Here is a 27093-nt window from a genome sequence, read left to right as displayed (position 1 = left end):
GCCATCCACTACCATACTGTGTTATTTCCTTGGTATTATCACTTGTGGTTGCATTATTAGAAAATTCTTTATGTAATCTTCTTAAGAGAGCTGCAAGTACACTCGGATGCAGCCATTCATGTTGTGATAAACTATTCCAAACAAAGAATATTTAGATCACACAGAATTAAACTTTATCCATTTTGCAGATGAAGTTGACATTCTATACCAGATTCAGAAAGTTGTATGAAGCTAGAGAATGATTAACACTCAGGCATTGCAAGTGCTGAAGGTAGCAAGCTGACAATATTGAAGTGTGGTGTTGATATTTAATTAATACAACTCTTTTTAGAAACTAAAGAGAATTGTATTGTAATTGTTTCAGGTGGAAGAATGTCTGTGGCCAGTCGGCAGAACGCAAGCGACGTATCATTGCCGTCTGCCAGTTGATACAGGACTTACAGAAGCTCTGCACCGAACAAGAAGACTGGCTCACTGCACAGGAGCTGGTTTTGAAGGAACTTGACAGTCGGCAGGATCTGCGGTCACAATCTGAGATCCAGTCTTTTGTTTCACGAATCGATGTGAGTTGTAGTAATAAGAGCAGTGAGAAGTAGTGAAAAACATCAAGAGTATGTAGAGAAGTCCACTAGAACTTTTAAGTAGAAATTAGAGTAACTTATATGCTGCAGGAGAATTCATTTAGATTATTTATTATTTTTACAATTTAGAACCAGCATAGCTGATTAGAAACGTACCTAACTGTTGTCTGTTTTGGATTAGGGTGTGCTGAAGGAGGTGGAGACACGTGCTCCAGCCCTCCGCATCCTGGACCAGTCTTACTCCCGTCTGCACAAAGAAAGTACTCTCCTCGAACCAGAGAATATGCGGCAATTGACATCTGGAGCTCGATCGGTGCTTCGCCGTTGGCATGACCTAGCACCTGCTGCAGCTGCTGCTCAACAGCGGCTATTCAGAGAACTGCAGCGATACCGGGACTTCGCTGGTGCACACAGTAGAGCACTTGTTGCTCTCACGCAGTTTGACATTAGTCTTACACAGGTAATACTTTGTTCACTTTCACTGCCCTTCAGAAAGTTGATACAAATTTCCTATGTGATTGAAATTGGTTTTATTAGTTGTCCATGTCAGGAAACAGTACATTACATTTCACTTTTAAGTGTTTCTAATTTTGTTATAATAATTTCTAGCACTCGCACTACAGAAAGTTGGGTAGATACAGATGGTGTACTGTTTACAAATTGGTATTTCTTTTGTGTTTATTGTTGTGCTGTGCACAAGATGTAACCATTAGTGGGAAGAACAATTGAGAAGCTACGCTCAGTAAGACATTAAGTAATCTCATTTTACACAATAATAAACATTACTGTATTTGTATGTCAGAATCAGAGGGTTCATATTCTCTTGTGGAAAGTGCATACTTATTCACCATATTATGTACTTCAATTTCTAATTGTGTTAAATTTGTTTTTACAATTCAAAAATCTTGAAAATTACCTAATAATTTTGTGATAATGACTATGTATGAGGAGTTATACTTAGGATACTTGTCCATTTTACATATTTTTTAAGACCTACAATAATGATAAGTTGTATTACTTAAGATGGGTAATGTTTCTCAGGCACAGCACTTAACAGAACAGTTGGACTCGTCACAGTTAACACAGCTAGAGACTGATCTGGAAGCATTGTCACCATTGGTTCAAGAAGTGGAGGAAGTGGGTAATCGAGTATTACAACGATGTAGCCCTGAAGAAACATCTGAATTGCGTGGCATGCTGAATGAATGCCAGCTTTTGTGGTCAGATATTCGTGAACGCTTCTGGCAACTACGGGAAAAGTGCAGCTCCCAGGTTTGTGTTTATAAAGTCATTGGTTTAATTTGTTGTTCAGCATAACAACTGGTTAGTTGCAGCATCTATAAACTGCCATTGGTGCCAGACTTGTGAGTAATAGCAATGGACTCTGGGATCGGCTATAATTATCAGATAGTGACATAATACAGATCAATAAAACATACAATCTATTAGTCAAATCCAACTTTGTTGTTGATGTAAACATGAAAGAAAGTGGAAATACCTAACCCTTTTTGGTACTGTGTGGCCTTTTGGATTTGTATACGATGGCTTTCCTTGTTTTTTATATCCTGTAGTTACTCTTTTCAGTTTGTCAAGATGCACTACAAGCCTTCATATATTTTCATCTCAAGCGTTCAAGACTTAAGCTTTAAAATTTTTATCTGTATTAACTTTATTTTCTTGTCTGTGCATCAACAGTTCAACTGAAGTGAAGTATTCTCTTAGACTTGCAACATATATACTTTCTTATGATATTTGGCATTAAGAACTAGATGCAATTTAAGAATAATAGTAACATTCCTAAATATGACATAGCCACAAAAAAATTCTGCAATACTTGCAACTTAACTTAACTCTTGCACATAAGGAAGCGCAGTGTGCAATCAGGGAAATATTTGACCTATTCCCGTGTAAATTAAAGGTCATCAACAAACTGAAATCATGAAACGTAAAATTAGATTACAGTTAATGTAAAAGAAAAGCATGTATATGATCAGCATATATTCACACTTTACTGCATTATGTTTCTAAATTTGTTGACGCACTCCACATCATTGCCAAACAGTAAAACCATTGGCAATCAAAAAAATTTGAGAAATCGAGATTGTCATTATTTTGTTAAGCAATTGCAGAAAATATTTACACATTGTAATGTTTCAATTTCAAATATTAAATTTAAAGTATGTGTTTTTGCCCAGATGTGTTTCAGTTAATTTAAATTTTTGGGCTTATCATAGTAGTCTCCAACAATCCCCCCCCCCTCCCCCCCTGCCAACAGCCACCCTGCTCCCAAACTAATAATAATGGAGCAATTGCTTCATTGTGACAAACTTTTAGAAATAAAAAAAAGCATTGAGTCATTGAGAGGGGGGGGGGGGGGGGGGCGGGCGGAGGACCGCCCCACACACACACACACACACACACACACACACACACACACACACACACACACACACACACAGAGAGAGAGAGAGAGAGAGAGAGAGAGAGAGAGAGAGAGAGAGAGAGAGAGAGATACCATACAGCTGTGTGTGTGTGTGTGGGGGGGGGGGCACACTCGCTTGCGTACTGCTCCACACGTGGTCTGATCGTGTATGTGCTGGCACAAGAGCAGGAGGAGAAGGAGCTCAGGTATTTATCATTCCTTATGCCTGTTGATGACACAATGCTTCTGCTATTTTGTGGCTCATCTCCTTCACTCTTAAATTGTTTACATTGTGCCATAACTATCCTTACCATATAGAAATAAAAAAATATTTACACTTTTAAATCCCTATTAATTTGCTAGTTGCAAGAGCTCGTACACTAATTCTGTATACTTGCAGTAGTCATTTTATACATTGTGGTTTTTGTATTGTTTTTGGCAATTGAATGTGGGGAATAGCAACACTGTCAACAATAATGAACTACTAGAGTTTGTGAAATTTTTGTGATCAGACTTTACAAATAATTTAGAGAAAATATTTCAAAGTATGTGCAAGCAACACTTTTCCACTAAACTTAAAATATTTTCAAATGTTTCATTTTTGACAGGTTGTGGACTCTGCAATTCAAGTTGAAACTTTGCGTTTTGAGCAAGATTCTGCTGTTCAAGTGGACACACTTAAGTTGACATCAGATGATGCATATCGCTATGAGCTAGAATCAGCAATGAGAGAATGCTCAGCAAACCTAGACCAACTAGAAGATGTAGCAAGCCGTACAAAAATAACTCCACGTTCTTCAGAAATATCAAAAGCTTTGGCTGCAGCAAGGTCAAGTATTGAGCTAGTCAGGCATCTCAGCTCATTACTTCCTGAGAATCGAGCTGCTGCAGACCGTGTTAGAGTGCTCGGTGAGCGATTTGACCGCATGGTAGCAAATATACAGGCACGAGAGCAGCAGGAGAAGGAGCTCAGGTATTTATCATCCCATCACAGTTCAATTATCGGATGTTTTCATTTGCTACATAATTCTACTTTTGATCTTCCTACCTTGTTTTTTGTGAGTACATGAAAAGTAATGAAGCTGCAATATCCCTTATCTCATTTCTTTTCCTCCTCTCCTTCCTCCTCCTTCAGGTGTATTCGTGCAAAAATTGAAAGCAAAGTTAATTAAATTTTGATAGAAAGTTTGTAACTTTTTGATGCATATATAATTTTTGATCTAATATAACTTTTGCGGACTTAACCAAAGGAAATTTTTGAATATTATGTTCAAATCACTGTGTGTAGGTTTCAGTTTAGGTGATACATTTTTCATTTGTACTTGTGTTAATGGTTAGGCACACAGTGTAACTAAATATTGGGAAGAGATCAGATAATTTCCAGTTCAAAATACTGTCTATAAAAGAGAGGTTAATGTACTCAAATATAAGCTTTTGTTTGTATACCTGAGAAGGGGGAAGGTGCACCTATAATCCACAAAACACTGCAGAACTAACTCTGAGGTGAAGGACTGACTACTTACTTAAAGGTGCCTACTTTGTTAGTTTAGTCTGTGTGGAGCTTTCTTCTTACTTGCTGTTGGTGCTGATGCTTACATTGCTACCGCTGTTGATATTGCTACTGCTGTCACGACCCTGTCTTGGCTTCCTTCTTCTTCTTCTTCTTCTTCTTCTTCTACTACTACTACTACTACTACTACTATACTCCTTTTACTGATAGTATTGACAATACTGTTGAATTATCAGTTGTTGGCAGAATTGTAGCGATATTGAAGCAAGGCACATTTCCTGCATATGTTCCATAAAGAATGGTTTTAGCTGCAAAGTGTTCTCTTCCTGAGTACATTATTGGAAGATTCTTGTTCTTTCAGCATGTGAATTAAATGAGTGTTCAAAGTGAACTTGTAAGTAATCTGGAAAAAAAAGGTTAGTCCATATGCTATTTATGATACTATTTTGCAATTACATTCTGTTACTAAGTACTGGTCGTGAGCATATAGTGCACATGTCGGCATTGTATGATAACATTGTTTGACATATGATAGGCAGCATCTAACATGGATTCATAGCACACTGATCATTGAAATTGGAACAACAAACAAATGAGACATTTTAAAGGTGTCACCCCCCCTCCTCTCTGCTGTATGCTAATCAGGTCACCATAGACATTGAACAAATGAAAGGTGACATAAATGATAGCTTTTTGAAAAGATGTTCCCTCATGCTGAAAATGAATGGGATTGAGCAGGAAGGGGAGGGTGGGGGTTGAACAGTGAACTATCAAATGCTTACCTTCAAAGCCATGCATTAACAATTGTTTCTTCGTGGTATATGGCAAACTTTTGTAGTGACACATTCATGTAAAACTGTGATTGTGTCTATTACGGTCAGTGTGAAACTGATACTCTACAGCATCTTTTCCCTGTGGTCCATTGTTTTAAAAGGTACAGAACTGATTTTAAAGGAAATTTTATGCTGATATTTCTTTGCGAAATTTAAATATTCTAGGTGTGAGGCATATGTCTCTTTCCATAAGTGGATATAGTATTTTAATAGCTTTTGACATGCAATTTCTTTCGTGTAGCATTTGGAGAATCAATGACATAATGGACTAAATGTTTTTCTCCTTAATTTTATTTAAATAATGTCTGCTTATGCTTAATCATTTATGGATGGCAAAGAGGGACATTTGATTTGTTGGAGATTACTCCATCGCATTTGAAGATTTCTGGAAGATTGTTCTCAATAAATAATTTACCTGTTTCTTCTTTTAGGGAAATAGTTATTTAATGCCCCCTATAAAACCATATGGGTAAAGCTGGTGTACACAGAAGCAGGTCCCACCTACCAGATTCACAGTTTCATAAGAATAATGTTTCTTTACTTGTCATGTCTTAAACTGATGTGGTTTATTTTCATAAATTTCTAAGCACCAAGAGAGTAATCAAAAAGTCAAGTGTTTGGTACCTGATTGGTCCTAGAAATTTTTTACTCACAGTTCAGTTGACCGTAGTTTTCAACCGTCATTACACTGAATTCTCACTTTAATTATCCCATGTAGCTGCTTTTGTGGCAAGAGAAAGACTTACCACTTCTAGTAGGATGATGCCTAATAAAGAGGTACATTGTTCATAGGGACCTCCCAGATGATAACTGCTTGTGTTTCTTTTGTTGCTGTAATTAATCTTATGCTATGCTCGTGAGATTAATCAAAAGTAGAGAAGGCAGTGAATTATATCTGAGAGTTGCCTTGTATTAGAAGCCTTTCTGTGGCTGTTTAGATATAAAAAATGTTTAAAGAACAAACCAAAGATATTTAGATTTAAATAACTTTTTACATAAGCAACATGTTTTCACTATCAAAATATAATTAGAACTTCCCAGGAAGTGCCCAGTTGCACTTAATTCAGACAAGAAAATAAATTCTGTAAACTGTGTTTCATCATATTTATTTGATGAAACTCCTTTTCTCTACATCCCTCTTGAATGTCATCTGGAATATAGTTCTGCCTCTTTAATAACTGCATAGTCACAAGCATGCATTATCATTCTCAATTCACAAAGCTGCCCAACTTCTTGATGATTTATGCTTTAAAAGACCATGGTGTGCCAATCATAAATTCATTATATTGTCTGCTTCTAATCAAATACTTCTTTCCCATTCCTGTTGTTAGTGCAGAACTATTTTTTGGTGCTTTTTTTTTTATATAAAAAGAGTGTGCTTGCATATGTTGGCGCCCCAAAATCTAATCCAGTGTTGTTGGTAAAACCTGGTGTGCTGCAATGTTTTTTCTTCTTCTTTACCTGTATACCATTCTGTAGAGACAGTGTAGTGCATTAAATTGTTTTTGTATTTGCATGTTTGCTGCTGCTGCATTGCTCAGTATAAACGGGACTTGGTCTTTCTTACTTTCTAGTTTATGGTTGTTGTCTTTTCGCAGGTCTACCTTTGCTGAGGCTTACTATTTTATCTGTGAACAGTTAAGTGGACCTCCTTACTAACTATAGAATATCTGGATAAGTATGTCTAATGTATTATCTATGCTAAGCATTGTACTACAAACTGCATAATGTACATTTTTTTGCGACTTACAAAATTAATTGTCGTGAGATTAGGAAATTTCATGCATTCACTACTATAGATTATCAAGCCATATTAAAAGTTAGGGACCACAGAAACCTAATTCTTGTCATCACAGATACATTACTGTTTGTATTGACAATTTAATGATGTTGGGAAGTGCGATGGACAAATTTTGTAGATAGTCCTCCATCCATTGGTTGTTTGTGGCCAAGGTATTGTAAGGGCCACCTTTTAAATTTTTACTAACAACCCTTAGATGCCACTATTTAAATGTGAAATTACTATTGTTTTAAAATATTGATATTTGTTGGTATTAAAACAACAGTAGCTCAGAAATTTTCTAAGTAGTTCGCTTACAGTGAATGTTTAAGAAATAACGTTCTGAAAAATTGAAATTTCACATAAAAAATTTTGCTAAATGGTTTTGTTATGATCCTTCTATTCCTTCATTCAACTTACAGTGGTCAACCACCTTCAGAAAAGACTTTGCAAGTAGTTTGCAGACATTTATTATGGTCATGCTCCCATCTGCATTAAATGTAGTGTAGGCTGACCAAAATCAGTAGATGTTTCAGGTCACATCAAAGCTCTGCACAAAATGATTGCAGAGGACTGGCTGACATGTGACTTGCTGTGTGATGGGACACCCTTAGTCATTTCGAAAAATGCATGACAATCAGTTCTGTATGAACTTCTTAACTGTGATAAAGTTATGCTCTCTATGGATTCTGCACAATTTGACTTAATCTCAAAAACAGGCTCACATCAGTTGTTAGGAAATATTCTAAAAATTTAACACAGGAAATGTAAATTATGTGTACTACAATACAACAGGAGACAAAACTGACCAGCAGTCAATGGCATGGATTGTTAGAAATGAACTAGAATCAACAGAAATGATTCATTCATGAAGTATCTTCATGAAAATGATCATATGTTTATCTTGGGAAAACTAGATATGTCACCATCATTGCTTTACAGGACTGTAGAATACTTATTGCTTAATGATATGCTCCAGTGATAATTTGCTTAATGGTGGGGAAATAATATATAGGCTAGAAACTTCAAAATTCTTTGTTTTTTTTTTGTTAAACTGGAAAAAGCAAATTTGGAACTCCTAAAACAACTTAAGTGATGTTATATGTATACAGCTGAGAGTTCTTTCTAGGCACACTTATTTAAGGTTACAATAATACATGTTATACATAAGTATTTATATAACACACTTCATAAATTTAAATATTCTTCAATCAAGTAAAAGCAGTGATACTGTAAATATAACTTAAGATATTTTCCAAAGGTATTGACCTCAGTAATGGCTTTTATGTTTTCAGGAAGTTTGTTAAAATAGGTTACATTTAAATTTCTGTTTTGTGTCATAAAGTGATCATGTATATCACAGTTATTTTGGAGTCTGCAGTCCTTACATAATACATTTATTTCAAGGAGTAAAAAGGTTTCCATAATGTATACACATGGTAATGGGGAAATGTCAGATTTCTTAAACAGAGATTTACAAGAGTCTCTAGGCTTCCACTCAAACAAGATTCTAATGGCTCTTTTCTGTAGTTTTAAAGTGCTATTAGCTTTGTAGAGTATCCCCAGAAAGTGATCTCATATATAAGACGAGAATGAACATAGGCATGATATGCACTCATTACTGTTTTCTCATGAGAGCATGATTTGTGTGAGCAAAGAAGGTAACTGTTTTGCTCAGTTCTGCGTTGAGATATTCAATATTCTTATTTCATATTAGGTTGCTCTGCAGCCAGAGTCCTAAGAATTTGGTTTCATTACTGTTACCAACTAGTTCGTCATTGATAGAGATGGGTGGGATAAATATGTCCTTGTTAGCATTGTGGAATTTTAAGTGCAATGGTTTCTTTAATGTTTATTATAAGCTGATTATTCTACATCCAGTTGCTAAGTTGTTTTGTTTTATTGACTGCTGTAACTGTTCATTGCTGTCTTCTTTTAGTTGAATTGTGATGTCATCTGCAAATATGATGTTTTATGTGCATCAACATGAGATCATTAATGTACAGAAGGAATAGAAGGGGTCCCATTACTGATCCTTGGGGTATACCACATTTAATTTGTTTGTAGTCAGATAAATGTTTGGATACAGTTTTTAGTTCGGTATTTGTGTGCTTGATGGGCACTGTCTGTTTGCAATTAGACAGGAAGGAACTGATCCAGTAGTGGGGTAACTCATCTTAAAGAAGCAAAGGCGTGATTGCTCAGAAACATGCTGGAGGAATATTGCGTGATGCTCACCCATGACAATCTTGTAGACGTATGTTTAAGGATTTAGGCATTTTCACTACTAGTTCACAGTATGAAGTTTGTTGTAAATAATCAACTGTGGTTCAAAAGGAAGAATGATATTTAAATATTTGCAAAATAATTTGCGATATGTATATAAAAAGACTCATCCCACAATATTATAATTCATCTTAAAAATGCTCCATGGATCTTGAAACTAATTAACTAACAATTTGTTTGCCACACTACATTGATGAAATAAAGTAAAAGAGCTGAAAATTTCACACAATTCTTAATCTTGATATTGCCAGCTATCACATAGCACATAAATCAATTGACCATGTGATAGAGTAAAACAACTAATTAATGTTTAGTTGCTCATGTTGACTTGATTAAATCATGACTTCATTTTTTTTTTTTTTTTTTTTTTTTTTTTTTTTTTTTTTTTTTTTTTGTTCTCTTATGCAAAGAAAAAATGTGTGGACAATGATTTCTTCATTTGAAGTAGCTGTTGTTGGATCCTTTCAAAACCAGGTTTTTGAGCTATCAACATCAGAGTAGAATAAATGTTTCCAGAATTGATTTGAACACGCGCAGAAGTGAATAAGTTTTGCAGGTGAATAGTTTGAGGAACAGTAAAATGATTTGTATCCAAAACAGTTTTTTGTCTCTTGGACAGCCTATGCACTTGTATGCTGTAGCCCCTTTTATATCTGGAAAAGAGGGGGGGGGGGGGGGGGGGGGCAGCTTCTGCAGCTGAGAACAAAATGTTCTGACTTACAATGCTGTTGTAAACTTGTCTGCTGAATGATCTTCAGACATATTATCAGTTTCACTGCAGTGGGGCTACAGATTGTTTCTATGTACTATCGAATATATTTGCAAACCACATTGGCAATAAGAAAAATAAGCAAGCTATTCTAAATTATGTAGCAAATGTTTAGATGACTGTTACGGGAATTATGTAATATCCTGTCTTGTGCTATCCTGATTTCCACTAGTTTTTCATTTGTTATAAGACCTGTCTGAAAAGTATCAGTACAGTGGTAACCGTAGCCAATATTTAGTTTGTTGTCAACTATCTAAAAAATAGTATTGGTGATTATTTATTTGAAAAAAGAAAAAATGGATCAGAGTATTTGTATTACATTTCAGTGCAAAAATGGAATAAAGAGCAGCAAAGTGTGAGAACTGTTAAATATTGCTTGTGGTGGGTCTGCAATGAGTAAAACGAGGGCTTAGATTTACAAGTGATATAAATGTTTCAAAGAAGGCACTGAAGATGATGAGCATATGAACACTGCAACACATTGTTAGCCAATGAAATTGCAGAAAGATTGAAAGAAACATTTATGAACAGTCATTAGATCCCAATGAGAGAAGTTGCTGACAGATCATGGGATATCAGATAACATGAACATGAACATGCCATGAAGTTTTTCAGATGTTTTGAGTATGAAATGTATGACAACAAAACGTGTTCCAAAATTGTTATTGAATTTTGATTAAATCAGTATCAAATGCAAGTTGCTCTTAATCCACAAGACAAAACCAACAACAATGCAGAACTACTGAAATATACCATAAGAAGTGGTGCTGATTTTGAAACTAAGGCTCAGTTCAATGGAATTCTGAACCGTCAAGACCGAAGGATGCTCGATAGTTGCAGTCCATTATGAAAGTTGTGCTGACTGTGTTCTATTTTAAGTACTTGGTGCACCATGAGTTCTTCACACAAGGTTGATGATGGATATGAATTTCTGCTTAAAAGTTCAATGCCGTCTGCTTGAAGCAGTCCGAAGGAAAATGAGCAGATTTACGGAAAAACAATCCATTGCTTTTGTGCCAAGATAATGCACCTGCTTATGCTTCAAGGATTGTTCATGAATTTTTGATCAATAACAATTCTGTAATGATGCCTGAGCCTGTATATTCACATGATGTGTCCCATGTGACTTTTTTATGTTTCTGAAAATAAAGTAAAGCTTAAAAGGATGTTGTTATACAAGGATAGGTGAAATTAACAGCATGTTCTCTGTATAGTTAAAAACTGTCTTGTAGATAAGAGTTCCAGATGTGGGAAAAATGCTGTTACAAGTGGATAATGTCTGACAGGTACTACTTTCAAGGATGTGACATTGGTGAATAAATAAAATTCTTTCCAAAAACACAAAAATTCCAGTTATTTTTTGAACATTATTAGTGCTCTTTTTAATACCTCCACCTCCTTTGTATATCCTTATTAGTGTTTATAATACAGCAGTCGGTAACTCCATGTGACAGATTATTTCTTTCTATTTGTGTTCTGTCTGCTGAATGCTGGTTACGTATCATCTATGTACCAATGGTTCTGCCTCTTTCATGTAAATTCCTCTTGCAATTTTCATATTATATTGTAAGGCATTAACCTTCAAGAACAACATATCCATTTCTATGTGGTGACATTGATGGCCTGGGGGGCTGTATATGTAACACACTTATTCATTGCCAAGTACTTTGTTTTCAGTGGCATTCTAAATATACATGGGAGATGGAGATTTAGTCAGGAGTACCACAGAATGTGATAGGACCACTCTTATTCTCTTTGTAAACAAAGGATGTAATGGACAGAGTTAGCAGCAATCTGTGATAGCTTGCCGATGATGCTGTAGTGTATGGGAAGTGTCATTGTTGAGTGACTGTGGGAGGATACAAGATGGCTTAGACAAAATTTGTAGTTGGTGTCATGAACAACAGTTTACCCAAAATGTAGAGGAATGTAAGTTAATAAAAATGATTAGAAAAAACAATCTTGTAATGTATGAATACAGTATTTTAGTGTGCTGCTTGGCACAGTCAGGTTGATTACATATATAAGCATCATGTTGCAAAGGCATGTGAAATGGAATGAGCATGCAAGGACGATTGTATGGAAGGTGAATAGTTGACTCTGGTGTATTCAGAGAAGTTCTATAAAAAAAAGCCCTTGTATAAAGCTCAAGTTTTTGGGACCCAGCCAGACCGTATTGAAGGAAGACATTGAAGCAATTCACAGGCATGCTGCTTGAAGTTTTACTAGTAAGTTGAAGCAACATGCAAGTATTATGTATATGCTTTGTGAATGGAAATGGGAATCCCTCGAGGGAAGGTTGTGTTCTTTTCATGAAACACTGTTGAGAAAGTATAGAAAACTGGTATTTGAAGCTGACTGCAGAATGATTCTGCTGCCACCAATGTCCATTTCATCTAAGGACATTGAACATAAAATAAGAACTGGTAGGGCTTGTACGGACATATATAGATAGTAGTTCTCCCTTCACTCTGTTTACAAGTGGAACAGGAAAGGAAATAATTAGTAGTAGTAAGAGGTACCCTCCATCTTGTGCCATATGATGTGGCTTTTGGAATATGTATATAGAGGTAGAATGTCAGTGCTACTCTACCCTACGTAAATAATAAACACAGTATGTGACAAAACAGCAGTGAAAACTGAGCTGGTGTAAATAATGTAGGAAGATAGTATTAAAGCTTATTAATTTAATTTTTTTCTGTAGAAAGTGGTTTCTTTGTTAAAAGAAATAAACAATTATATTAGTGTTTAAATGTTAATTCTCATTTTTGAGATTGTTTGTAAATTAATTTCACCTTTTTCTGACCAATAATCATGAATAATTAATTCTTTTGACAGCGAGAGTACAAGACTGACATGCCCACTCTGCTCACGACGTAACTGGCAGCAATTGGATAATGACTTATGGCGATTAGAACAGTGGCTGCAGTATGCTGAAGCAACACAGAGTGCTCAGAGTTCTCCTCCCAATAACATTGAGAAACTGGAAGATACAATACAGGACCATAGGGTGAGATATCACTGGTTGCATATGCTGGTTAAATTAGTCTGTGTATTGTGTCAGTGTTCTGTTAAAACCTTTCTAATGGCAGTTCTTTTAAGTGAATGATATAAAAGGATGGTTTGTAACTGGACAGTTATTTCTTTTTAGGAATTTCTAATGGATCTGGACAGCCACAAGAGCATTGTTGTTTCACTCAACATAGTGGGCAGCCATCTTGCAGATCATACAGAAGATATAGAACATGCAGAACAACTGCGAGCACGGTTAGCAACAACAAACAGTCGTTGGGACGCTGTGTGTCGAGCAGCTGCAAGATGGCAAGCTCAGCTGCAGGTCGCTTTGATGGAGGTTAGTAGAGTGTATTTTTCTGTTATATTGTTATCAAAATTGTTCATAGAAGCTACATACATTGTTAGTTCCTTCCATTTTGAGTATTGCCGAAGCCAATACTAACTTACAAATAAAAGCATGTAGTGCCCATTTTGAATTGGACAACCTGGGTATAAGGTGTTGAGTGACATGGTACAGTGGTTAAGGCTCTGGACTCACATTTAGGAATTTAGATCTCCATCTATTGATCCAGTGTTAGGGTTTCTGAATTTTCCCTAAACCAATTGAGTTGAATTATGTGGTAGTTCCTTCAAAAATTAAGTAATTCATTTTCTTTGTCTTATCCAAGCATGTGTTCACTTTCTAATGCCTTGGCATTGAGAGGATCTTAATACGTGTTCACTTTCAAATATAACCATAGGCCTGACTTTTTTTTTTAATAGCCCATTATGCCTATTTAATGTTCATTTGAAATTGTTACTTTCTTGAGCAACTGCCATATAGAGAATGTATATATATTTTGATGAAAAATAGATGACATGGCTTCCGTGAATGTAATTAACAGTGGAATTTAATTTTTGTATTATCACTCTGTTTCAGAATTCCGAATTTCATCATATCATTGAAGAACTTGTAGAGTGGCTTGAGAAAACTGAAAATATCATCAGGCAGACTGAGCCTGTAGACTTGGCTGATGATGCAGCTGTGATAGAAGCTAAATACAACAAATTTAGGGTGGGTTATTTTCATTGTTCATTTATATTTCTGGTAGTTGGAATGGGCAAAATGGAATTGTATAGCTGACATTTTACAATTCATTGACTTTTAATTCCAGGTGGTGACCAACTTCTCAAATGTCAAAGCTATAATCTAATAGTCATAAAATATGTTACACATTAGAATCAAAATTATGTATTATGTACTTATTTCTAATAGGCCACAAAGCATGGAAACCATTCAGTGAATGAAATCAGTAAGCTTAATGAAATATGAAATAGAAAAACTGAATATAAAATATCGAGTATGTGATGGGGAGTCATAAACTACAATTGTACCTGTAGAGTACACTGCCAAATAATATTTGCATCTGTCAAGACCAGTCTCTCATTTTTGAGCAAAGTAACTTATATAATTTTATTGATATAATGAGTTCATTTTCTGTTCCTCTGGCATCCCCATTTGCATTATGGCTTCAAATAAAAACTTCTAAGAAGTCGCATCCTTTTCTTTTTCTTTTTCTGTTTCTCACTCTGTTTTTTCAATATAATTCTCAAAGTTTTTCTTTTTCTCCTGGTCGTAAGCACTGAACACTTTTTGTAAATTTTTAAAATTATTGCAATTTTGTTTCCATTCTAAAATTGTTTTTCAGAAGTTTAATGAGTGTTTCATTTGTTTGTATTATTTGGTCTGCAACACCAAAAAAGACATGGCAGTTTCATTTGACTACTATATTTCTTATTGCAGGAACTGCGCAGTGATCTTGAGCGTTGTGAACCACGAGTAATGTCGCTTCAAGAGGCGGCTGACCAGCTTTTGCGTCAGCCAGAGGAAGAGGGTGGTGTGAACACTGGCAGCAATACATGGGCCAGGCTTACAGATCTGAGGTTACGCCTGCAATCACTGAGACGTCTCACAGGCGTCTATGTGCTTAAATTAGGTGCTGTATTAGGGCGTGAGCCATCTGAAATGGGTACGCCAGTGCCTTCAGCCACTGCTGCTACATCGCTGGCCAGTTTGCCTTTGGAGGTGAGTTTCTTCTTTTTCTCTTTTGGGTGAGGAGTTAAAAAAAATATATGCATCATTTCACTTCATTACCAATTGGACAAAAGGTCATTTTGCCTCCCTCTTACTAATCTTTTGTTCTAATTAATATTGTTACCATTACTATTATTTTTCATTTCTTTTAAACAGCACTAAAAATGACAATAATAGTGGCTGATTTGTGGTCCATAATATTTACACAATTAATGGTTGACTATTATTACACTTATTTAATATAAGCTGTGCAAGTACACTCATTTGCTCATAGTGAAAAGTGTTGTTTAAGTCTGTAAAACTTTACACAACATAGTTCTTTCATAAAAAGTTCTTGGTTTACTTGCCACATCAAATTTGGATAAAAAGAACACACTTTCGACGATTGCCCCCACCGTCATTCTCAGGGACTAAATAGCCTATCTTGTTATGGCAAGTAAATAGAGACATTTTTATGCAAAAGTGTTGTAATGTTGAGTTAAATTAGTATGAATAGTATTTGAATTTTTTGTGACTATCCTTGTTTATTACACAGGGAACTGTATCTGTTTATCAGAGTTTTTTCAGAGTGATTTGTGGAAATAAATGTCCCTGGCTTATTATTACTAGCCGGTGAATATAAATTGCAACGTAATGTAATAACAGTCTACAAAACCATTAGCAGTTAACTGTCAATTTTACAGTTTCATTCTTCAAATTCCTCTTTTTGTGAATAAATGACTGGGAGGGAGGGAACATGAAAGAAAGCTAGGGAGACTGTTCGGAAAGTAGTGTACTTGCACAGTGACAGCATATGTGGTAAAAATGGCGATGCTAAATAAAATAATTTTACAATGCATTTCACAGTTTATACTTCTCTTATGCTAAAACTGTGACATTAAATATAGTAGTTTAACATGATAGACTGGTACAGATACTAGATTCTTAAAATTCCTTAATAACTGATAACAATTTCATATTTCGGAGTAACACAGTTAATATCACTCTTACTCTTACATAACAAGGCATTTGAGTTACGATAAATATATATTGATTCTTTCCCCTCCTCTACAACTGCCTCTCCCCCCCTCCCCACATTCATCTTATTTCTTTCTTCTGTCTTACATATGAGTTCCTGATATGAACTTTGATGGATTTCTGTACCATTCTTATTACTTGTATTGTGTATAGTTTTGTGGAGTGCATGGGCAACTTATTTTATACAATACACATCATATAGTTTAATGAAATTTAGGTATGCTCTTTCGACTGAAGAAAATTTCTTTAAAATATTGGCTTATTTAAAGGGTAGCTATTTACAGAGCTCATAGATCAAGCGTATTATTCACTTGCAAAGCACAGTATTCTAGAAAACATATATCAGAAACTTTCACAGTTTAAAAAGTAATGTATCTAGTGTTTGCACAGTTGATTTGGTTCTGCACTTTTTATTGTTTTTCTACAGCTTGTGAACCAGACATCCAGCAGCCAAGCTGATGTCTCATTGCATGGTGACCAGCAACAAGGAAGGTAGGTGACAAATAGCCAGCATGTCGTGTCCCTTGTACTGCACTGCACCTTTGCATAACTACAGCTGTAATATTATTTTAGATTACTCTGAGAATGCTAATATCCAGATGCGCATAGGAAAGTATCTCTTCATGTTTGAAGGTAACCACCATATAGCAAATACCAGTTTTGTTAAGGGAAAATAGTTTATTCATTGGACATGTGTGAAAATGAGGAAATGTGTTACCTTGCATAATTTTATCCTTTGTTTGGATAGCCCAGCAAACATGTTATGATAATTATGAGAAAAGTTTGAAAAGATGTGTAATCTTATGCTGTGGTGATTATTGATGGCCAGATTACTGAATATGTCAGTAAACAAAAACAGGAAGAGCCAAACACTGATCTGAAACTGATTGATATGTATGCATGGACACATGCAACACCAAATAGATTTTACTAGCTTTGTGTTTCTGCACTTTTCTCTCAGACATGCAACCACTAAGTCGCCTCAACTGAATCCACTTTTATTGTCCTGTTGGAGATAGTAGTCATTATTTTATCCTGACCTGAGAAAGAATTCACCCATCCATCGGAGGCAAGCCATAATTTTATGTATTACTGGAGTTGTATTGAGACTTGCAGTATGACATAGCCCAAATGTGTGCGTGAGGACAAAAGTGTGTCTCATCTTAGAGATGTATCAGAGTTGAAAGAATGTTAAATATATCATGGTCGCAAAATATTGACAAATTACTTACAGAAGAACAGGAAAACCGGTAGAAGCCAACCTCAAGGAAGATCAGTTTGTGTTCCAGAGAAATGTATGAATACACATGGCAATACTGACCTTATGGCTTATCCTGCAAAATAGGCCATAGAAAGGCATAGCATTTCTAGCTTTACCATGTTGACTCTCTTTGAAATTTTGACAGTTGCAGGGATAAAATACAGGAAATGGAAGGTTATTTTCAACTTATACAGAAATCAGACTGCAATTGTAAGAGTAGAATTATATTGGAGATCAGCTGTAGTTAAGAAGGTAGTGGGACAGAGTTGCAGTGTACCTCGATGTCATTCAGTATGTATATTAAGTGAATGTGATGGGGTTGTAGGCTGTCCCCATTGTTATCAGGCCGTACTGTCAGCAAACTGTGGGGGGATTTGGAATTAAAGTTCAGAGAGAAGAAAGTAAAACTTTGAACTTTGATGATGACATTGTAGTTTCTGTCAGATGTGATAAATGACTTGCAAAAGTAGTATAACAGAATAAATAGTGTCTTGAAAAGAAATTTTAAAATGGAGATTAACCAAAGTAAAACAAGGGCAATGAAATGTATTTGAATTATATCAGGAGTTTTGCTATGTTAGCAGCAAAATAGCTTATGATAGACAAAGTAGTGCGAGTATACGAGGCGTTTTTAAAGTAAGGTCTGTTTTGTTGTAAACACTAGTAGTTCACATGCATACTGCTACAAGTGCATGACTCTTGTACCGACATGCCTCAGGAACAACTGTGCTCAGTTTCAGCTCTGTAACTAACCTGTATGGTTCTGTTCTGTGCTTTCAAAATGTTTAAGACTATCAACTCACCCGTGCCATGTGAGGTTCGCTCATTGATATGGTTTTTCTCAGCAAGGAACCTGTCTGCTGCAGAAATTCATCAACAGATTTGCGAAGTGTACGGTGATACTGTTATGAGTGAAAGCAAAGTGCGTAAGTGGGTATGAGAATTCAAAGATGACTCTACAAAATCCATGATGAAGTTGCCCTTCTTTGATTACAGACTATTTGGTGGCGTCAGCTGAAGTGAGGATTCATGAGAACAGGCGCTTCATAATAAAAGGACTCTCTAACGAATTTTTTGATGTGTCTAGATCAGTGTTTTACAACATTGTTTCTGAACACCTAAAGTTTAGGAAACTGTGTTCCCATTGGGTCTCAAAACTCCTAACAGAGGACCACAAAAACCAAAGATTTGAGTGTGCAATGAAGTTCTTGACTAGTTATCACGAAGAAAGTGATGGCTTCTTGAGTCAGATCGTAACTGGAGATGTAACATGGGTTTCTCATATTATGCAGAGCGATTCAAAACAAAAGATATAGCATGCTGACAAAGGGAATTGTCCTCCTCCATGACAATGCAAGACCTCACACTGCAGGTCAGACCTGCGATTAGCTGGACAGTTTTGGCTGGGAAGTTTCAGACCACCCACCCTACAGTCCTGATATTGCGCAGAGCAATTACCATCTGTTCCTCCACCTCACACAACACCTCAGTGGCAACCGTTACAATGACGCCAATGACTTGAAAATGGCAGTTATGAAGAGGGTATTTTAAAATTGGTTGAGTGGTGTGATACATGTTTGATCGAACTTGGCAACTATGTCAAAAAATAGAGTGAAGTATGTACTTTCTGAAAAGAAATTTACTTGTTTGAAATAACCTTTCATTGTGTAGTTGTGTTCAAACAGACCTTACTTAAGAAAACACACCACGTAAAATGCAGACTCGAATTAGCAATAAAAGCATTTTTGAAAAAGAGAAAATCTGTTGACATCTAATATAAATTTAAGTGTTCAGATGGTTCTTGTCTGGAGTGTAGACTTGTAAGGAAATGGGGTATGAGCAATAGGCAGTTCAGACAAGAAGATTAGATGAGTAAATTGAATAACAAATGATGATGTACTGAATCAAATTGGGTGGGTGGGTGACTGTGGCACAAAATGTCTAAAAGAAGGGATTAATTGATAGGACACATCCTGAGGTATCAAAGAATTGTCAGTTAGGTAATGGATGGAAGTGTGATTGGTAGAAATCATAGATGGAGGTCAAGGCTTGAATACACTAAATAGATACAAAGGGATGTAGGTAGTTGTAGTCATGCAGAGATGAAGAGGCTTGTTGATGATATACTAGCATGGAGAGGTGTATCAAAGTGATCCTCAGACTGAAGACCTCAACAACAACATACAGCAACAAGACTGCACTTCAAATGAATCTAAGGAAGTGAGGGATGCAGTAATTGTAGCTTAGCCCCAATGTTATTCCATGTGTGCATAAAGCTAGCTGTATATGAAACTATGGAGAAATTTGGAATGAGAATTAAAATTATGAGAGAAAAATTAACAATTTTAAGAACCAGGGATGACATTGTAATTCTGCCAGATGTGGAAAAGGACTTGAAAGGTCAGTTTATGAAATAGATAGTGTTTTGAAAAGAGAGAACTGACAGCAGCAGAAGGAAGAGAAAAGAAAAATACAGAATGGTAATAGCAAGAAAAGCTTTTCTGAAAAACAGAAATATTTTAACATTGGATATAAATTATGGAGATCATTCCCAGAGTATTTGTCTGGAGTGTAGCCTTATTTGGCAGTGAAATGTGGAGAATAAACAGCGTAGATAACAAGAGCACAGAATCTCTAAATTGTTACAGAAAAATGCTGAAGACTAGATGTATAGAGGGATAACAAAGAGAAGATGTGTGGCAAAAGTTGGATAAATGGCAGAAGGGTTGACAGGACACAACCTGAGTCATCAGGAGATGGTTAATTTAGTAACAGAGGGATGAGCTGTGAATACCTGTGATGTATGGTAGCCAAGGTAACACAAACACTGTCTTCACATATGCGTACACATTGATTACTCTACCACGCAAACATCTGGGGTTACACTCATCTGTTATGAGACATTCTCGGGGGTGGGATGTCGGTTGGGGGCCGAACCGCACAATAACCATGGGTTTGGTGTGGGTGGGTGGACTGCTGTTGTCTGTTATGGGGTTGTGAGCCTCTGCCACATACAGTGGCATAACATGTAGTCATCTACCATTGAAATTACATGCCATCCACTTATGACCGATCTATCTCTCATACATACACACTCACATCTCTATAATGACAACACGTCAGTTTCAGTTTGGAATTTGACTGTGTGAAAGAGAGAAATTGTCCTTGTCACATGTCTTTTAACTTAATCATGTGGCACCATTTGCGTGGATGAAATATGTGTATCTGACATTAAAATTTGAAGCGTGCCATGTACCAATTATGTTCATATTCATGCTACACTCCGCTTTAAATATCTTTTATGTTTCACATAATTTTCATGTCCCCTTCATGGTGCTGCTGCTTTCACAGTGTGTAGCTTCATGTATGTGTGAAAATATTCAAATTGCGGTAATTTTGATTAATATGTCTAAGAGTGATGGTGGTGAAAGGAAATTATTCTGCTTTTCCTCAATTACATTGTGTAATTTTTTTTATTGTTATGATAAAGGTATTTTTCAAAGAATGGATGTCATCTGAACTAAGAGACTGTATTTTGTAATTTTTAAATACTTATATCTGTCATGGTGAAAACTGTTTGGAAATTTATATTTTAACTGTAGACTGAAGAAAAAGATGCCAGTATCCTTAACAGAACCATAAGTATCTAATTCATCGATGGAATGTTTATGAAATGACAACAATGTTACATAGAACATTGTGTACAGATTAAAACACATCTTCAGTGCAGTGCAGACCAAATATAGCATAACACTATAAAAAGTCAAATTACTGATGTCTTCGCATTCATGTGTCACCCCCCACCCCCCTGGATATTTATATTTAAGTAAATGTTGGGACAGCTCTGAGTTCCTCTGCATATCTTTGACATAATACCAAATAAAAACTCTCTTAATTTGTTTATCCAGCATGCATAATTATCCTTTCTTGTTCCTTGGGCTCTGCACCCTGAATGTGCATTCAGATAACACACTATTCCATTTGTTCTTTCCAACTCTAATACAATGGCATCATTGAATACATAGCCCAAGCAATTACTTTGATATATGTCCTGGGATTAAAACTGGAGATGGCAAGGAATGGTGACTGGGAGCATTGCTGTAAAAGGGGTAGAATTGCATTAGTGCAAAATACTTGAATGTTGAAATAAAATTTCTTATTTGCTTTTCATAAGAGTGTAGGTCTCTTGTTATGTAGCAAAAATAGGCTTGGACAGATCAGTTGTTTTATTATTTTTATATTGTTGTTTACATGCTATTGATTTAGAAGTACACCCTTTTTACTGCCATTGAGTGTCAGTGTGGAAATCCCCCAGGCTGTGGCTAAGCCATGTCTCCGCAACATCCCATGTCTCCGCAATATCCTTTCTTTCAGGAGTGCTAGTTCTGCATGATTCGCAGGAGAGGTTCTGTAAAGTTTAGAAGGTAGGAGACGAAGTACTGGCAGAAGTAAAGCTATGAGGATGGGGCATGAGTCGTACTTGGGTAGCTCAGTTGGTAGAGCACTTGCCCGTGAAAGGCAAGAGGACCTGAGTTCGAGTCTCGGTCCTGCACACAGTTTTAATCTGCCAGGAAGTTTCATATCAGTGTGTATGTTTTACTCCTTCAGTTTTCACACAACAAAATATTTCAGTGGCACAGGTATGAAATAAACTAACACTTTATTTTTACCCTTTACAGTGACACGGACATGGACACAAGTGTACTTACACGTGGATACCGGTTTCTCGGCCGTGTCATACGTGCATCATTGCCCATCCAGGCACTGATGCTACTGTTATTAGGAGTTGCATCTCTGGTTCCAACAGGTGAAGAAGACTATGCTTGCAACCTGAGCAATACATTTGCACGTGGCCTGGAGCCAATGCTCCGCTATCCTAATGGGCCACCACCTGTATAAATAAAGAAAAAGAATCTTTCTTAATAAAATTGTATTAATACTAAGTACTTTCATGGATATCAGTTCCGATTGTACAGCTGATAAAGTTAGGGCTGCTGGTAATCTGTTACAGATGCCAGATTGTAAAATATGTTTGTGTATCTTCAGGTACAAAATTGAAGGTTTGTGACCTTTAGGAGTCTCTTGTGGAGATGTTTTGTCTTACTGAACAAGAACTGTAACACCTGAAAAAATCTTTGGAAGCCAGTTTAATTATAAACATAGAACTTCTATTTTTATCAAGAGAATGTATAAATTTTCTCAAAGGAAAATAGACTGAATAGTAACTCTAGCTTGAATATTGTACTGCTTTCTTCCATGTTAATACTCCCAGATTTTTCTTGATGAGATTGGCTTTATGACAGAAAAGTCAGTTTGATATAAGGGTCATCAAGGTACTTAATCTGTCGCTAAAAGACTTTATTAGTATACTGCTGTTTCTCTGCAAAGCAGATGCCAAGATACGTTACGGATCATTATACAATGATTCATTTCCAACTTGCATTTATGTTACAATGATATTTCCTGTTAGTTTATAAATAGATCATTTATCTTCATGTTGATCTGATAAGCTTCTTTCCATGTGCTTATAAAATTATTTTTTTACAGAACTTTGTTCCTGGTAGCAATTGTTACTTAATGTCGAAAGTAAATTCAGCGATTGATTATATATTGTAAAATAATTCTGTAATTGTTATTGTACATAAAGGATGATATTCTTAATGAATATGAAGACGCAAAAAAAGACGTGCACCTATTGTAATATTTGGTATTTGAAGGATGATACTTTTTTATAAATGAGAATCGCTTTCTGTATATCAGGGGATAGCTGTGAAGCTGGTATTTCCTTTTGTTTTGTTTGTATTTGCAAATTTTATGTGAAGAGGTGGCTCTGTGGAAAAGATTTTGTTCTCTCTACAAGAATTCCTGTGTTATGTCCAGAGGAGTGGAACACTCTGAACATAAGGGAGGAATTCTGCAGTTATGTGGTGAGGAACTCAGCAATCCTGTGAGTAAGCTCTCCAGCTCACAGGTTCTGTGTTCCTCCCACAGAATGAACAAAAGTGTCCAGTCCACTTTTAATTCACCTCTTGTGTATTTGTGGAATGTTTATTTTTTTGTTAAAGATATTCTGTCGTACCTTATAATCTCATAAACTTCTTGTGTGTAATTAATATTTTTGTGGTCCTTTTGCTGTGGGCTACGGCTATAGATACAGAAATAACACTACTTCCTGCTTGTTTACTTCTTGCATTTTATTGTATTTTTATAACGAAGAGCTTAGCAGGTTTGTGGTATTTACAGTTAAAAGAAATAAATACGTTGACATTAAAAAAACCTGTGTCTTTTATAATGAAATTTTCTTCCTGATGTCCTAAATCATTTCCCTCACTATATCTTTGGAAAGGAAACTAATTCTTCAGTATTCCTTTCATAAGAAACAGTGGCTGTAACAAAGGGAGGAAAACAATTCAGGGAAGCATGAAACATATTACTGTGAAGAGGCTTGTGACCACTGAGGGGAGGGTAGGAAGATGGGGTAAGACAATGATCTAAAAATGGGAAAAAGATCTCTAAAATGCGTAAGAATCATCAGAGGGTATTTGGCAAAAATTTTGTACTTTTCAGTCCACCCCCCCCCCCCCCCTCCCCATTTGCGATGTAAGAGGAAATATAGTAGGCAGAAGTATGGAACTCTTGAGGTGCCTCATTTGCTATTTTAACCTGAAAAATGCTCTATAGGCACAAATATCAACCAGAAGAGATATTAGTTTTTTTCCCCTGGGAGAAACATTACAGCAGTGAAAAAGGCACTGCAGCAAGCTGATGACTTTTCAGCAGCTGCACTACATTGCATTTCAATATATTTAACTTGCAACTCCTACTCCAAAATCATGTGCTGCAGCAGTCATTTTCATGTTTTTGATGATAATCAGTCTATATGTTGACTGCTAGATGTATTTATGAGAGCACTGCAGCTGGGATAAAATTTGTGCCTGGAATTTGAATTGTAAATTACTGTCTAATGTGGTATAATACCTCTGTGGTATTAATGGCAAATTAAATTTTACTTTCATATTCATTCCATTGAAGGTTGTTATTGAAGATGTATGCATGTCTTAAAAGACTCTCCGCTCTCCCTCGCATACACCGTAAATTGACCAGTTTCTTAAAACTGATAAAAGAATTTGCTGCACATTAATATAAAAATGTTAAAACTATATACATATGCCATTCTTCAAGTACATCAATTAAACAGATTGTTATTCCATTGTTCCCATTCTTGGGATTAAGTACAAGTAGTAACTCATATTTAGTAGCCTAGTTGTGCAGCGTGGGGTGTTCTCTTTCCATTGCATGTGGTAACTGCTGAAGTCTCCAATGTTGTTGTACTCGAAGCTATATTTCTGGCCATGTTGTTGCCAGTGCCTTGCCAACATTCAAGATGATGATATATGTATTTTTACATATGTTGTTACCTGACTTGCAACTGACCAGATGCACATGGTCATTGTTGTAAGTAGATATTCAATATGTGTAGTTGTACTATCTACCCAGGAATGTATTTTCATCTGCTGAACCAATGTTCATTCTCTGTGGGGGTTTCTTAGATTTCTGAGGTAATCAATCCTGTTGTAGAAGCAATCACTTTTAGTTTTTAGCTCTGCTTATCCTTTCTACATTTACGTGTCAAAATTAGAAAGATGGTCCAATATTTCTAATTGGTGGGCTCTCAGAAGAGCCTATTTTTTTTACTGTTTCTATGTTATGTTGCCAGAAAATCTCAGATGGACTGGTAGTGCTGTTTCATGTAGTGTGCATTGTGGAATTATATCCATGAGGAGGCAAATTAGCATTACATCATTCAACCCAGTAAAACCTAAAATGACATGTCTCACAGGGCAATGTGCACCATTGACTATAATATGTTTATGAAACACATCAACATTATGATTACCGTACATATATTTGTGTCTACGAGGTCTGTTCAAAAAATTCAGGAATTTTGTCCATAATATTTTTCTATGCTTACATTTTACTTATTGTGCATGGTCTCCTTCGAAATACTCTCCTCCACAACTGATATACCACTTCCAATGCCATTTACACTTCTGAAAGCAGTCTTTGGTATGCCTCTTACTGGAGGAGTAGGGGAGGAATTGCTATCTGTGACTCTTCTTTTATCTCGTCTGTCATTGCAAATCTTCATCCTTTCAGTGGGGTTTTCAACTTTGGAAATAAAAAAAAGTCTGCAGGGGCCAGGTCTTCATAATACAGAGGATGAGGCAGCACAGTGATTTCATTTTTTGTGCAGTAGTTGTGCACCAATAAGGATGAATGTGCCGGTGCATTATCGTGATGCAAGAGCCATGAATTTTTGAACTACATTTTAAGCCATTTCCTTCTCATATTTTTTCACAGGCATTGTAACACATCCCAATAGTACCATCAATTAACAGTTTGTTTCTGTGCCACAAACTCACACTGAACTAATTCTTCAAAGTCAAAGAAACTATCAGCTTGGCTTTGACATTTGACCTGATCTGACAAGCCTTTTTTGGTCTTCAAGAACCTTTTCTGACCCATTGTGAAGATTGAACCTTGGTTTCAACATCATTATCATAGACCCACGTTTCATCACCAGTTATGATTCTCTTAAGGAACATCTTGTTCTCATTTGTGTGATCCAACAGCTCTTCAAAGATTGCTAGGCGAAGGCCTTTGTGGTCTTCACTGTTGAGCTGTGGAATGAACTTGGTGGCAAAGTGATGCATTCCAAGATGCTGTGTCAGGATTTCACAGCATTATCCAATTGAAATGGTACATTCTTCTGCAATCTCTCGGACAGTCAGTCTTCGAGTGGCGCACAATTTCAATAACATTCCTAACATAAGTTTTGTCAGTAGAGGTCAAAGGGCATCCTGAACAAGGGTCATCTTTAACTTCTGTCTGGCCACTTTTAAACCGTGTGAACCATTCGTAACACCGAGTATGGCTTAAGTACTCACCATCATAAGTTTCCTGCATCATTTGGTGTGTCTCTGTAAATTTTTATTGAGTTTCACACAAAATTTAATGCCGACACGTTGCTCCTATAACTTGCCATCTCAAAATTTGCAAACTGTGCGACACAACATTCTTCTCAATACAGCACTGAACAATAACTTCCAGACATACAACAATGAAACTTCTGGCAATTACACAATAAACACAGGTGTCTGTAGGGGTGCCAACCGCATTTTGCTCCAACACACTTTTGGTGTGAAATTGTGAATGTTCTGGAATTTTTTGAACAGATCTTGTGTACTCCATTACAATTTAATACTCAACAGATGCTACAGGTTTGCAAATAACAATAAATGGTTATTATCTTCACACTTCACATATTTGGTGTCATACAACTAGTCAATCAGTTAACTGATAAAATAAAAATTATGTACAAAAGCACCAGCAGCTTGGTGTGATACTCTGCAGGACTGTCTGACATTTTTGCTGGAACCAAGAGCTGGCCCACAGCCAGAAGTGCTGAGCACTTAACAAACTATGTCATGGAAATATGGATACTGAGAAGATCATTGGGCATTTTCCTGGTCGATCACATCGAC

General features: G+C 36.2%; 1 protein-coding gene across 6 annotated transcripts in view; it reads left to right on the top strand.

The window, feature by feature from the left end:
* LOC126278964 (muscle-specific protein 300 kDa) overlaps window positions 1–23824 on the top strand; it is a 1270985-nt gene extending 1247161 nt beyond the window's left edge. For 5 of the 6 annotated variants that reach the window (XM_049979256.1, XM_049979254.1, XM_049979257.1 and 2 more), the window contains 11 exons: window positions 365–563; window positions 763–1041; window positions 1623–1853; window positions 3612–3976; window positions 6945–6983; window positions 13020–13191; window positions 13333–13533; window positions 14116–14250; window positions 14980–15261; window positions 16715–16779; window positions 22228–23824. In XM_049979256.1, coding sequence (XP_049835213.1) covers window positions 365–563; window positions 763–1041; window positions 1623–1853; window positions 3612–3976; window positions 6945–6983; window positions 13020–13191; window positions 13333–13533; window positions 14116–14250; window positions 14980–15261; window positions 16715–16779; window positions 22228–22447 — 2188 coding nt within the window. In that variant the 3' untranslated portion in view covers window positions 22448–23824. The remainder of the gene's footprint in view (window positions 1–364; window positions 564–762; window positions 1042–1622; window positions 1854–3611; window positions 3977–6944; window positions 6984–13019; window positions 13192–13332; window positions 13534–14115; window positions 14251–14979; window positions 15262–16714; window positions 16780–22227) is intronic. The other variant, XM_049979255.1, reaches the window with a different exon arrangement.
* The last annotated feature ends 3269 nt before the right edge of the window (window positions 23825–27093 follow it).

This window comes from Schistocerca gregaria, chromosome 6 (genome assembly GCF_023897955.1).
Source record: "Schistocerca gregaria isolate iqSchGreg1 chromosome 6, iqSchGreg1.2, whole genome shotgun sequence".
Classification (NCBI taxonomy): domain Eukaryota; kingdom Metazoa; phylum Arthropoda; class Insecta; order Orthoptera; family Acrididae; genus Schistocerca; species Schistocerca gregaria.
This window is presented reverse-complemented; position numbering and strand designations above follow the sequence as displayed.